Source organism: Hibiscus syriacus, unplaced genomic scaffold, assembly GCF_006381635.1.
Source record: "Hibiscus syriacus cultivar Baekdansim isolate YM2019G1 unplaced genomic scaffold, ASM638163v2 tig00110482_pilon, whole genome shotgun sequence".
NCBI classification, from domain to species: domain Eukaryota; kingdom Viridiplantae; phylum Streptophyta; class Magnoliopsida; order Malvales; family Malvaceae; genus Hibiscus; species Hibiscus syriacus.
In genome coordinates, this window is record NW_024062758.1 from 3,465,759 (window position 1) to 3,480,057 (window position 14,299).

At 33.5% G+C, this 14,299-nt stretch overlaps 3 protein-coding genes and 1 non-coding gene across 4 annotated transcripts in view; all 4 read right to left on the bottom strand.

The window, feature by feature from the left end:
* Nucleotides 1-583: 583 nt before the first annotated feature.
* Nucleotides 584-2,178, bottom strand: LOC120128777 (aldose reductase). Its single transcript, XM_039146410.1, has 6 exons — nucleotides 1,817-2,178; nucleotides 1,683-1,733; nucleotides 1,531-1,604; nucleotides 1,367-1,454; nucleotides 996-1,274; nucleotides 584-916 (listed from the first exon to the last, which is right to left on the bottom strand). The coding sequence occupies exons 1-6, from the start codon at nucleotides 1,958-1,960 to the stop codon at nucleotides 584-586; spliced, it is 969 nt and encodes a 322-aa protein (XP_039002341.1). The 5' UTR covers nucleotides 1,961-2,178.
* A 1,890-nt stretch (nucleotides 2,179-4,068) lies between these two features.
* LOC120128670 lies at nucleotides 4,069-4,887 on the bottom strand. Its single transcript, XM_039146307.1, has one exon. It carries the CDS (start codon nucleotides 4,885-4,887, stop codon nucleotides 4,069-4,071), a length of 819 nt encoding a protein of 272 aa, XP_039002238.1.
* Nucleotides 4,888-6,274: 1,387 nt separating this feature from the next.
* LOC120128671 overlaps nucleotides 6,275-14,299 on the bottom strand; it is a 30,546-nt gene continuing 22,521 nt past the window's right edge. The window contains exons 3-4 of the mRNA XM_039146308.1: nucleotides 7,277-7,413; nucleotides 6,275-7,149 (exon numbers count right to left, since the gene is read on the bottom strand). Of these exons, the coding sequence (XP_039002239.1) occupies nucleotides 6,275-7,149; nucleotides 7,277-7,413 (1,012 nt within the window). The remainder of the gene's footprint in view (nucleotides 7,150-7,276; nucleotides 7,414-14,299) is intronic.
* On the bottom strand, nucleotides 8,205-8,309 carry LOC120129066. The gene has a single exon (XR_005516695.1). It is a non-coding gene; the product is annotated as a small nucleolar RNA snoR99 (small nucleolar RNA).

The window sequence follows — 14,299 nt, forward strand, 5'->3', positions numbered from 1 at the left end:
TAGGCCGGATTTTTTGGAGATATGCTTATTTTATTTCGAATTTCACTTTAGAGTGATTTTTGGGATTTTTCTATTTTTGGCAAAATTCGAATAAAGACGATTTTTGGCTATAACAATCCGGCTTGTGGACTGATTTTGGCGTTGTTTGATTTGATAATATTTTATTAAACCCTAGAGACTTTTTTTCTCTGGATTTTTTTGGGCGAATTTTCTTTTGTGAATCATCTGTTTGCAGGATAATCACTATTCTGTCTGACGTCATTTACTAACCTACATAAAATTTGTTCGTGTCATATGCGTTAGGGTTTGAGCTTCATTGTTTTGTAATGATCCATGGCTTGGACATGTAATCATAGATTTGAAACAAGATGCAATCATTTTGGATGTAAAGAAATGATCCAACTGGGTTGAAGTTCTGAGTAAACCATTTTTGTTCTTTTGTTTCACCATGCAGGAATCAAAACTCTTTCCAAGTGAAGCCATTAGTCCTTCTGGAAAAACAAATAAATAACCAGTCTCTTATTTATTAACCATATTATTAACTGCAAACATCTCAAGATTGTAGATGGCCTTTATTTGTTAATCAATCTTCATGATCCCAAATATCAGCCACGCTTGTGAAGGGCCCTTGGTTCTTGTTCACAAACAATTCCTCTCCATCCAACACTCGTTTCTGTTGAGGTATGTTGCAGAGAGCTTGGAAATCTTCATCCGGCAGTTGCCAATCAAACACCTTGATGTTCTCCTTTATTCTCTCAGGGTTGCTTGATTTCGGGATAACACTGGTTCCCCTCTGCATCCCCCATTTCACCAGCACCTGACCCGGGCTCTTGTTCACCTTCTTCGCTACTCTTTCTACCGTCTCGTCGTGGATAAGATCTCTTCCTCCTTCCGATGAACCAAGCGGCGAGTACGCCTGCAAATTTAACATCTTAATTAAATATCAACGGTGGAATATGGAAAACAGGAAATGATTCAAATGAAATGTGTTTTACAGTGACATGGATGGAGTTGTTTTTGCAAAACTCCAGCATCTTGTCGTTTCTCCAACCAGGATGCATTTCCATTTGGCACACGGAAGGCATGGTTTCAGCAAGCCCTAGCAGCTTGTTCATCTTCTTCAAACTGAAGTTGCAGACACCGATGTCTCTAACGAGGTTCTCTTTGACGAGCTTTTCCATTTCTCTCCACACGCCTTCGATGTCCATCTCCTCTACTTCTCCGGCCTTGGGAGGCCTACTCGCTCCTTCTCTAAGACGAAATGGCCAGTGTATCTGCATTCATGGTTCATTTCATTTTTCAATAATTTCTTCAACACCCTACAACATTGTTATATCAATAGTAATCGAAACATATCTATAATTACCAGATAAAGATCAAGATATTCAAGTTGGAGTTCTTGGAGGGTGTTTAGCAATGCAGGTCGAACCCTTTCAGGTGTCAAGCCTGTGCACCTGTATATTACATTTCACCACAAAAATCCCATAGAAAACGTAAAAATCAAACCAAAAAAAAAGTAACACAAATTACCATATCTTGGAAGTGATGAAAAGATCCCTCCTCTCAAGTCCTGCATGTATTGCTGCCTTGATTGCATGGCCAACCTGAGAAACCAAAGAGAAAATGTCAAAAAAAGAGATTTGCTTTGCATGTTGGGATACTATAGAGAAAAAAGAGATTACATCTTCTTGAACCCCGTACTCCCAAGCTGTATCTATGTGTCTGTAACCACCCTGCAGCCATGATTAGAGGCTTAATCAAATATTAATCAAGCTCGAAATGTTATGAAAAATGATACAAGGGAAGCAAGCATTACCTCGACAATGGCAGTGAAAACAGAGTTGTCGGCCTGAGAACCAGATCTCCAAGTGCCTAATCCAACGGCAGGGATTTTGTGGCCACTCAGCAGCCTGAAAAACTCTAGCTTTTGATCATCAGCTGTGAAAGTTGCATGAGCCATTTTTGCTTCTATATTTTTCTATTTGTACTCCATACTTGCATACATACACAAGTATATATACACACATATAGAGTGAGGGGGTCATAATTCTGCATATATGCCATCATGCATGTAAGACACGTCCCGAAACTTCAAAACCTGGCGTGTCCAAATTGTGGAGCTGTTGGCTATGCCGCTTTGAGACCTGGCGTCTCCATCTTGTGGATCACGCGTCCTCAGCTTGTTGATTAAGCTTATTGACAAATCGATGCTTCTACTTACATCCACTTTCATTTCAATCATGTTATAGATAAAAAGAAAAGTATATATATATATCAATCAATTGAGATTTAAAATCGATTTAACCGGTAAAAAGCACGAGAATTATAAAAATTAGTTTTAAACATTAAATTCTTGAATTCATTTTCTGTCCTACAAACTATCGAACCATGTCCTTTTCACTGTATAATAAGATAAATAGTAATTCAAATTTTGATTCTAAATTCATTCGGAAAATATTTAATTATCGATTGTTTTAACATTTTATTTACAAATTGCAAATTATTTTATTTTAAGTAAATTATGCTAGTTTAATTCTTCTCTCTTCTGTAAATTAATAAGGATTGTTATAATCGAAATTTACACAATTGATAATGAAACATATTGATCTGATTATTATAATGAGTAAACATAATAATTACATTATTGAGAAATTATTTTATGCCTTGACTTGAAGATTCATGACCCATTTTGCTACGAGTGAAATTGTGTGTCAAAGAAATAAAACGTGTAGGCTTTTTAAGGTGAGCCACCATATCCCACCATTACACGAGGCATGCAAATCGGCAAAAAGAAAACAATACAAGGAATGGAAAATGAAATGGAATTGATCTGATTTTTAACCGAGAGCAGCTGGAACAACATGGGGTGGTTTTAAGGGACAGCTGCCGAAGGTTTAAATTAACCATAGCATGTGTCGGTGAAAACATAGAGAATGGTGCTGTCCTTACCCGTAACTGTCGGCTGAAAATGATCAATAACCAAAATGCAATTAAACTTGTCAAGAAATCAAAGCCTTCCTACACATCTCCCATGTTCTTGAAACTAATGCAGGCAAATTAAAGCAAAATAAAATATAGGAATTCAACTTGAGCATCATTCGCCTTAAGGACGAGGGGGAACAGCAACACCAGGCTTAGGCATGTCATCCTGAAACATTTAATAATCAATCAATGAAAGCGGCAAAATATTCAAGAAACATGAAAACAATACCATTAGCATAACATACAAAAAGGCACTCAGTGTCAGGGTTTTAAACAGCGTTCGCGGTCACGTTTTCGGTCGCGTCGCGTTTATCGTGGTTGCTGACATAACGGATGTCATCACGTTCACTGCAGGTGTTGCGGTCGTGAATTTTTTTAAATTTTGCACAACTTATCTTAAAACATAATAAAAATAATTATAATTATAAAGAATCATTTATAAAGATTTTTAAAATGTTTTCTAAGCGAAATTAACATATATATAATATAGTTTAACCAAATAGAAGACTTTAAAAATCCGATGATAGGATAAGATAATTAATTAACGATGACATTGTGCATACATTATTATTTAAAAGAAATAATACTATCAACATAGGAAAAATCTAATAAATTAAAATGGATAAAAATAAGTTTTGCTATAACTATGAGATAAGAAATTATTTACCATTTTATCAAAGAGTTATCCTTCACTGAAAAACTCAAGAATAATATATATATATATATATATATATCAAATGTAAGCAAAAAGAACAACACATATCTCATAAGATAATTAAAGTAAGAAAACAATCTTCATTAAAGCAAGAGCATAAAAGTACGATGTACAATAATTAAAACAACACATACCTCATGTAACATAACTATGTTAAGATGTATAATACTTAAAACAACACATACCTCGTGCAAACAACCTAACTATGTCAAGATGTTCAACAATCTTCATTATGGGTGTCTCTCTTTTAATCTAAAACCAATCAAACAATGTAAATTAAAAACCCAAAAAATGATAACTAATTAAATGTCATAGAAACATAGATTCCTTTGGTAGGTCAAACATACCTTAAAAATGGGGTGGTAGCAGTTTCACCAATTAGAGGAATAATGAGGAAGATCAGATCCTTCACCTTCACTTTGAGAGTGATCTCCACTTGATCTCTGTGGTCTTTGTCCAAAAATATATCCAAAAACTGTAACATTTTTACCTTGATTTTCAAATAATTGAGATGGATGATATACTTGAGGAGGAGGATACATGTGAGGTGGAGGTGGGTGATACATTGGTGGCGGAGGGTACATTTGAGGATGATATGGCACATCATAATTAGGAAATGGTGGATAAAAACCATGTGAAGGTTGAAAATATGAATATTGTCCCTGTGGATAAAAATCATGAGTGCTAGTAGATGAATTGCTATACCCAGGGTTATTAGAAGTCGATCTTCTGCCGGAAGAAAAACCTTCAGAAGTATGTTTTCTGGTGTCTTTCCCTTTTCCTTTTGATTGAGCTCTTGGTTCACTTCTTTCTCTACTAGATGAAGCACGAAAATGTCGACTACCTGTATAAACATATTGTTCTCCATACCGATCAGAAGATCTAAATTCAGCTCCATCACCACTCTGTCTATCATCGTCATCAATTGGACTTAAACCACCACCATCGGGCCCATCACCACTTTGACTTGGTGTTGCACTAGAACTTGAATGAGATAAATTTTGTTGTTGAGATTGATCATCAACATTAATTTCATCATCTGAGGTATCCACAGGCAACACACCAGCATTTTCACCATCTAATAATGGATTCTCTTTCTCTTGAAGCCATTCTGATAGTGAATCAACATCTTCAAAGATATTATCAAGGCTGATAGGATTGTAACTAGCGTTTATATCATCAATGCTCATTCTTTTTTGATGCCTCAAAGTCTCATATTATAATAGGTAAACACTAGTTTCTCAAGTTTTTTGTACTTCAACATGTTTCTTGCTTTGGTGTGAATATAGCTGAATGTGCTCCAATTTCGTTCACAATTTGATGTAGAAGTTGTTTGACTAAGCACTTTAATTGCTAATCATTGTAATTCAGGAGTACATGTGCCATATATCATCCACCACTCAGCTGCATAATATTATTTAAATTTCAAACTAACATCAAAATGTACATATATAATTAAATAATATAAAGTAAATAATATAATTAACTATTTACCTGGATTCATTTGATTCCAAGCTTTTTGTGCCAGTGGAGTATCAAATGTCTCGTGTTTACTTCAAAATAGTAACAACTGCATAAATAAAAGTTTAAGTTAAAATGAGAAAAATATTTCAATTTCAAATTATTTAATTAAGTTACAAATAATATTACTTGAATGAATCTAACCTGATTAACCATTCTGATTTGATTATCAATAGAAGGTTCTAATCTTTCAATCACTGATCTTGTTCCTTCTAATGTTTCTGTTAATACATTCTCAGAATGCTCCACCCCAAATTGAAATTGAGGATTGAGGAAATAACCTAATCATAATTTATGCTCAAATGATAATAATATAAATTATAAAACTTAAAATAAAAAAAATAACTCTTAACGATATGATATATTTTATCTTACCAGCTGAATGCAAGTCGGAATGCATAAAATTCCATCTATTGTCAATAATTCTTTCATACTCGATGGAATATCGACAATTTTCCTTAATTGCTCGTTTAGCTCTATCAACGGCCTCATAAATAAAACCAATTGTTGGTTTTTCATCACCGTCAACAAGCCTTAGCACTTTGACTAGGGGTTCGTAAACTTTTATGATATCAACGGCTTTTTTCCAAAAATCTTTTCCCAAAACAATTTTTTTGGCTTCATAAGCAGGCCCTGATTTTTATTGTCCCCATTTTGATTCTATGAATTCCTATATTTAATAAGAAAAGAAATCAATAACATAATTTAACTTATTTAAAAATTGGAACTAATAAAATCATTAAATATTGTTATATTTGAGTAATCAGTAACTGTATTAACTAATAATAAAATACTAACCTTTGACTTAAACATCACTCTCAAACCTTGTTTTGCCTTGTTATCTCCTCAAGCTGTATGAAATGAGTAGCGAATCGAGTAAGAGCAGGGCGAAGAATTTGCTTACCGCGAGTATATTTCTTCATCAAATCAACGGTCCAAATGTGATTATATATGAAGCATGTCACTTTCTTCGCTTCCTCTAACACTTTTTCTACACTAGACTTTTTTCCAATATCCTCAAGACAAAAAATCTAAGCAGTGAGCTGCACATGAGGTCTAATAAAGATGGTTTCTTTTCAACATTAATCTTTTCCCAACGGCTTTCATTGTTGCCTCATTGTCGGTCACTATTTGGATAATGTATTCTTCCCCAATTTCTTCAACAACTTTGTCTAACAAATTATAGTAGAATTCAGCATCTCTACTACGAATGTTCGAGACATCCACAGATTTCCAAAATACAGTTCCTTTACTACAATAAACAAGGAAGTTGATGATGTGCATTTGATTTAAACTATTGGTCCAACCATCACACATCAGAGTTGCACCCAGTTGTTTCCGATGCGTCTTCAGTTCATTTACCCATTCACGAACTTGTTCATACTCCGATGTCAAATACACATCTGAAATCTCATAAGGTGTTGGGAGCTTTACACCTTTTACAACTTCCATTGATACTTGAATTAAGTTATACAACCAAGGCGAGCTTGCTAATCGAAAAGGAAGGCGATCGTATATTATAAATTTCGAGACCGCTTCACCCATCTTTTTACGCAATGTCTTTAAAATAGACTCGCTAACCTTTGGTTTTCTTGAGCTTTTGATCTTAACCAATTCAGGTATAGTTCCCCTTAAACTAAATTCAGATCTTTCTTCACGATATCTTCCACGTGATCCAAGAGAAAAAGATCGTCCTTCTTCATAAATGTTATCCCAACCACCCGTACTTCGTCTGAATTCTTCTCTTCTATGCCATTCGTGTTGGGATTGAATACTTTCTTGAGTGGCTTGTCTCATAGCAGAAACATCATCTACGCATTCATCCTCTTCTTCCCTTAATTGTGATAAGAATTCATCTGTTCTCCTTTTTTTGTCCATTTTCTTTTCCTTGGCTTCTTTAAGTAATTTCATCATGCTTTCTCTAATGATACCTGTAATCAAATAAATATAATCACACTATTGATAATGTATAATATTTATTATTAATATTTAAAAATAAATATAAATTATATTTTTTCTAAAGAAATTATAAAGTATCAATATCACATATTCACATACCAGTGACATTAGGACATGGTGCGACTTCACCGGTTTTATGAGCAATGTGCTCTTTAAACCGTGTTATTCCTCCTTTCACAACTTTGCCACAAAGTTTACATACAATATTTCCTTTCGTATTTGGAACTGAAATTAAACTGAAATTAAATAAAATATATGACAATATTAGAAATTTAAAATACTCTTCTATTAACTAATCGAAAATAAAAAGCAATTTTCTAATAAAAATTTATTCTTTATATTCAATAGCATTTAAATATGAATACGTGTAGATAATATTTTAAATATAGAAAATTGTATATTCATATCACGATGTGCACAGTTCTGAACACTTATCATATGTTGATAGCTTTTACATATTGAATGAAGATAAAGTTAATGGCAGTAAGATAGCAAGCAATTCCCTCGGTGGTGCATGAAATAATTTTACATATTTTCCTTTTTTTTAATATAACTCACACTCATTGAATTGAGTTAACTGTTTAATTTAATTTCAAAACTATATAATAAAAGGCAACTATGGAATTCTGAAGACCAGCATTTTTGTTTTTTAATATATGTGGATTTTTATAATATATTTCTCAAATTTAGATTACTAAAACCGTGATCCGTATTTTATTTGAAAAAATCGAATATTTAAATTTTCGGATTGGATATCTAAATCTAAATATAAATTTTAATTTAACAAAAAATAATTTTAAATTTAATATTTTGTGATTTTATACAATTTATTATATATCTATATTATATATATATTTATCAAAATATGCTTGAACAAAGTAAAAAAAATTCTTAATATGTCATTTCAAAGCTTAAAAAAATAAATAATATAAAAGGTTAAAAAGGAAGAAGAACTTACTAGATTCAATTATAAAATATGCAAGCATTAAGAGTTAATATATTCTGTTTAATTAATGACATCCATGAGACATTTCCCATCTTATAATGATCAGTATGCAACCGGAAAAAAGGCAAATAACAAAGTGATTAGATGGAAATTTATATGTGAGGGACCAGTTCTTCCCTAAAGCACCATAGATGTATGCCAAAGGGGCAGACGGGTCCCAAAAAAGAGGCAAACCTTTCATGAAATGATGCCTGGCAATCCCAGCCTTCAAAATTAAGGCAAACCTTTCTTGTGTTATCGCAGAAGAAGTCTATAGTTAAGGCGTGGGCATGTCTTAACAATTAGTACACCCCTAAATTAGGGTTACAAATTTACAATTGAAAGTTCAATCCTTATAAAAAGGGAGTTAGTGTTTTCATGGAAAGTTTTAAAATCCGAGGACGACTTTTCTTAAGGAGGGGAGAATTGTAATACCCAAAAAATTTAGATAATGACCAAAATGCAAATTTTGAAAATTTGATGGTCAAAGTATAAAACTTGGAAAATATTTAGGGAATTAAGTGATAAATTTCCAAAAAAGAATTTGATTTTCATAAATAGATAGTTCACTCTTGAGAGTGACGTTTATAGAAATTATATTTTTTTTGATTTGGAAATTTAGTAAAGAAAAATTAGAAAGGGTTAAAGTCGGTAAGGAATCGGAAATTTAGATCGAATTGAAATTTTACAAAAGTTTGAAGGATGTTATAAAATGATTGGAAATATTATTGTAATATTTTAGTTAGAGAAATTTGGTTGGAAATGTGCAATTTTTCAAATTTAATCGAAACAGTGGAATTTAGTGACTAAAACGCAAGATTTAAAAATTCAAGGGGAATTTCATAAATAAAAGTCAAATTAATTCATATTTGACTTTGTAATATGATAAGGATGAGGTGACTTGGTTTTATAGTGAATAAGAAGATTAATTCAGGGTGATTTGGTCTTATCTCAAGTGAATGAATATTTTATTCAATTAAAGTTAGATTAAATGTAAATTGAGATGAAATGTACCTACTGAAGATATTAATTTTTTATCCATATTATTATTATTAATATTATTATTATTATTATTATTATTATTATTATTATTATATTAATATTATTATTATTATTATTATTATTATTATTATTATTATTATTATTTTATTATTAAATATATTAAATACATATAAATTACAAACCAATTACAATTCAACCGGCCCAGTTACAAACCAACTGAAACCGGTCCAAAACTAACTAGAAACCCTAAATGTTTAGGTTTCCAGTTAGGGTTTCCTAACCCTAATCATCCTCAGCCGCCTCATCACAGCCGTTGGATCTGGCACGATCCAACGGTCCACACTCATCCAGCACAAACCCTAGGGTATGATACCCTAGGGCCACGCGGCCGCCGCTGCTGCTGATTCCAGAAGCCCTCACCGCCTCCGCCGCTGCCACGTCCCAACCGAAGGCTCCAGAAGACAGAATACCAGCCGTCCACGCCATGGCTACTCGGTGAGTCACCACTGGTAGTCCGGTGACTCACCGAGGCCCCCTCTTCGGACCGGTCCGACGGCTACAACGGTGGTGGCTATAAAAGCCACCACCCCACCTGCGAAAAAAAAAAGAAGGAGAGACAGAGACAGAAGGACAGAGACAGAACCAAAAGAAAAAAAAAAAAAAGAAAGAAAATAGAGAGAGATATAAAACTACCAACGATCTCAGTCAGCATCAACCATAGCAAGGAAAAAGAGAGAAGAGAGACAAAAAGCTTACCCTGTCATCGGAGAGCCCCAATCGTCACCGGATCTCACCAAAACTTCGAAAAGCCGAAGGTATTATTGTAGATTTGCTCCGATTGGGAGCCTTTTAATGAAAAAAAACATCGGAACCGTCATTAGGACGGTCCGATCTACATTTAGGATGAAAAATATTTTTTCCGGCCACCGGAAACGGTGGCCGGCGGCGGTGGCCGGCGGCAGAAATCGCGGCGGCAGACGGCTGCCGGATTCCCTCCGGTGAGGGAATCTAGAGAGAGGCCAGAGAGAATTCTCTCTCTCTCTCTCTTTCTGCTAAAAGAAAAAAAAAAAAAGGAAAAAATGAAATGGCTGGCCCTTCGGGCCAGCCGGTTTGGGACTCTTATAGTCCTTCCCGAACGACGTCGTTTCGGGAAGGACTATGCGCGTAATTATAGAAAAGTTAAACCCCGTCCGTAGTCCTTAGTACTTGTAAACTTTACATTTTGGTCACTAAACTGAATTCATAAATATTTTAATTTAGTCTTTGAATTTTAATTTTATTCATTTTAGTCCTTTTTATTAAAATAATATATTTATGATAAATTACAAATTCAATCCCTTAATTTTAATAAGTAATTTTTTAATCCCTAGTTCATATTTTAAATTTATTCTATTATAAAATTTGAATTTTAAATAATTACACTTTGGTCACTAAATTATTAAATAAAAAAAATATATTTAAACCCTATAATTTCAATTAATTAGTAATTAGTAATTAGTTTTATTTTTATAATTTAGTTATTAATTTTATATGTCTTTATTTATTTTATTGTTTTTAAATATATTGTTTAATAGAATTATTATTTTATTATATTGTTAAATATTTTGATATATATTCATAAATATATATAATAAATATTAACTTTTAAATATTTATTTTTAATATCGAAGAAAAGGACAGTCTTAATACAACTGGATGTCCTATTCTGATGTTTTAAAATTAAACAATATTATTTAAATTAATATTTATCAATATCAAAGAAAAGAGCTGTCTTAAGGCACCTAGAAGTTCTTTTCGGATATTTTTAAATAAGTATTTTTTTTTTTTACAATTTTGAAATTATAAGATTATAAATTAAATATATTTTTGAATTTTTAAATTTTTAATAATAGAGACAATTTATAATTAAAAAGTACCAATTTTGGGCGTTGTAGGGGTGCTAATCCTTCCCTAAACGTAACCGACCACGAATCCCTTTTTATTATTAAAAAGAATGAATTTTTGGTTATAAAACGCAGATCAGTTCAATTTTTTAATTGATGTTTTCTTAAAACTCTTTTAAAAAATAATTTTTAGGTATTCGACCTACCTGATCCAAAAAGGCCGATGGCGACTCACAAATTATTTTCAAAATTATTTATTAATATTAATTTCCCCGCCAAATTTTAATATTTCGTGCCCGGACGAAAACCGGTTACGACAGCTTGGCGACTCTGCTGGAGACTGGTCAAACTTTTAAAAAAAATCAATTATAAATTGTCTCTATTAGTTAAAAATTAAAAATTTATATATTTAATTTTTAATTCTTTCTTTTCAAATTTTTTATGTATTTATTATTTTTATAATATTTATATGTGTTATTTGCAAGTATTTTATTTTATTAGTTATTTTGTCAGAGGTATGAACATTTCTCCTCACACACAACACTTGCATTACATTACATAAAGCTCTATAATTGAGTTGTCCCTTTTAAGTGGGAGTGAAAGCGACGTCTTCGTGAGAATTTATTCTCCGTGTCAGACCTAGCAAGTAACTTTCGGGGTTCATATGCTCTATGTCTTCGTGAGAATTTATTCTCCGTGTCAGGCATAGAGAAATGTATCCCCTCGAATTGAACTCAATCCACTTTAGTCTGTAATGGACTAGGATTGAGGGTTAGCAACCCAAGGGGGCACTAACAATGACAATTCGGGTACCTTCATTCTTAGATCTGAAACCCTGCATATAAAAAACCTTAGAAACTCTTCCGATCAGAAGTCATGCCGAAATTTTGTCCAAAATAGGTGTACACACAGGAGAAATAAATTTTGTCTTTCCTGTTAATTTATTTTACATGTTTATTTAAATTATTTAGAAAAGCATGTTTAAATTAAATAAATGTTATTATCCTTTAAACTAACTTATTTTCTTTTTGTGTGTTCATTATTTTTCTGTTTGCATTGCATCATACAGGATAAAAGACATTGATCCTTGTGTTAATTGTCGCATTGGAAAGCCTTCATCTATGGATAAAAAGTGTTCAAGTCAAATAATTCTGAACTCAGAAGTAAGACAGTGGGCTGAGGATTTACAAAGACAAGAAGGAGATAGTCTGCAGGATGATTATGTATCTGACTTGGCCAGTTATGCTTCAGTTTCACTAAAAAGAAATGATATGCAAGATTTGCGAAGCATTTGGGAAAGTTGGGATTCAAACAAAAAATTGCAGTTTTATCAGACTTACGGAGACATCCCATACCTGCTCTATGTAGAAGTTGATGATGAATTACTCCGAGCCCTAGTTCAATTCTGGAATCCAGGGTACAATTGCTTCACTTTCAATAAGGAGGACTTGGTCCCTACTATTGAAGAATACACAACTTTGTTACATATCGAAGGGGCTTTGGAGAATCGAATCTATTCAAAGTCAATTAAAACTCAACCCTTCCGAGTTAAATTAGCAAAAATTGCCGGGGTACGAGAAGAATGGGTAGCATCCCGTACAAAACAAAAAGGCGAAAGCGAAGGCATTGCTTGGACCAACATCAGAGAGCTTATTCAGAGTCATCCAGACGCTAAAGTACGATTTGATCTATTTGCTCTGGGTATATATGGTATGGTCATCTTCCCAAGAGTATTGGGATATGTTGAAGCTGCAGTGGTAGACTTGTTTGAACAACTACCGAAGAAGATTAATCCTGTTTCTGCCATCCTAGCAGAGACCTTCAGATCATTAAATGCTTGCAGAAGGCTAGGAGGTGGACGATTCTCAGGGTGTACTCAGTTATTATATGTGTGGATCCGTAGTCATTTCTGGAAGACAGAAAAGGTTTCATACCGACGCTTTAATACGGATTATTCACCATTAAAGGAATTTCTGGAGCAGGAATGGCCGAAAGAAATTAAGAAAGATATGTGGATTAATGCCTTTCGAAATTTGCAAAGCAATGACGTTGTTTGGCGAGCCCCGTGGCAAATACAAAGGGAATTCATTTACAGATGTGGGGATTACAACTGGATAATGCTGCTCGGATTATGGGGAGGAATTGGATATGCACCACTTCTGGTTATAAGACAGTATGAAGGTCGTCAATTTGTACCTGTCACTGCTGGATTACAGTCATCTGAGTTCGCATTTCACAGCAAAAATTATAAAAGAAATATCATGGAAGCCGTTACAGCTTGGAAAACAACTTTTTGTATTCGAGCTAAAGCAGCAAAAGAAATGTTAACTCCTGATTATGAAGAATGGAGATCTGTCAGGAAAAATGAAAATATTCCTCTACCAGATCAAAATGAGGATATTTCTATGGATGATCGCATCAAGGTGGTTTCATCAGAGATTGAAATCCTGAGAGCTGAGTTTGAAGCAGAAAGAGATGGCTGGTCGAAAGAATTAGAGCAAATGAGACAAGATAAAGCTATGTTGGGGGTTGACATTGACTTTCATTCGTCACAATGTGCAATGTTGAGAAAAGATAAAGAAAAAGGTGAGGATGAGTACAGAGCCTTACAGAAAGATTATCAGGAGTTATATAAATCCCGAAAAGCATCAGGACCCAGTCAATCGACGGTACAAATGACCAGAGAATTGAACATTGAGAAAAGACGAGTTGAAGATCTAAAAGGGAAGAATAGCTGTCTACTCAAAAGCCTGGAAAAAGGAAAGCAAAAAATGGAAGATTTCGAGGTCGACAGACGAGAGCGAATTATAAAACACAAGGCTGAACACCGTGAGATCATGAATGAAATGCAAAAAGAAAAAGATCGAGCCAAAGATTTAGAGGAGATGAAGAATGACATCTTTGTTAAATTTGAAAGCGAGAAAAGTATCATGTTCAAGGGATTTGAATCTGAAATGAACCAGTTGATTGTTGAGCTTGAAGTCAGAGGCCAAAAGATAGAAGAATCCAATGTTGAAAAAGAAAAATGGGAGCTGGAAAGAAAAAATTTCAATACCAGACTTGAGGTAGAGCAAGAGGTGGCTAGCAATTGGATGCAAAGATGCAGAAACAAAGATGTTCAAATCCAGAAGCTTAATCAAAGAACGCAAGAAGCACGAACAAAACTTGAAGAGGATTTAGATCAGTCTAGAAACAAAAACTCAGAGTTTAATGCTTACATTTTGCAACTGGAAGAATCATTGTTTCAAGAAA

Coding starts and splice junctions, on each gene's coding strand:
- LOC120128670 (XM_039146307.1), bottom strand. CDS start 4,887: ATGAGCATTGATGATATAAACGCTAGTTACAATCCTATCAGCCTTGAT.
- LOC120128777 (XM_039146410.1), bottom strand. CDS start 1,960: ATGGCTCATGCAACTTTCACAGCTGATGATCAAAAGCTAGAGTTTTTC. Junction 1,605..1,682: donor AGTACGGGGTTCAAGAAGAT/GTAATCTCTTTT, acceptor TTGGTTTCTCAG/GTTGGCCATGCAATCAAGGC. Junction 917..995: donor ACAACTCCATCCATGTCACT/GTAAAACACATT, acceptor TTAAATTTGCAG/GCGTACTCGCCGCTTGGTTC.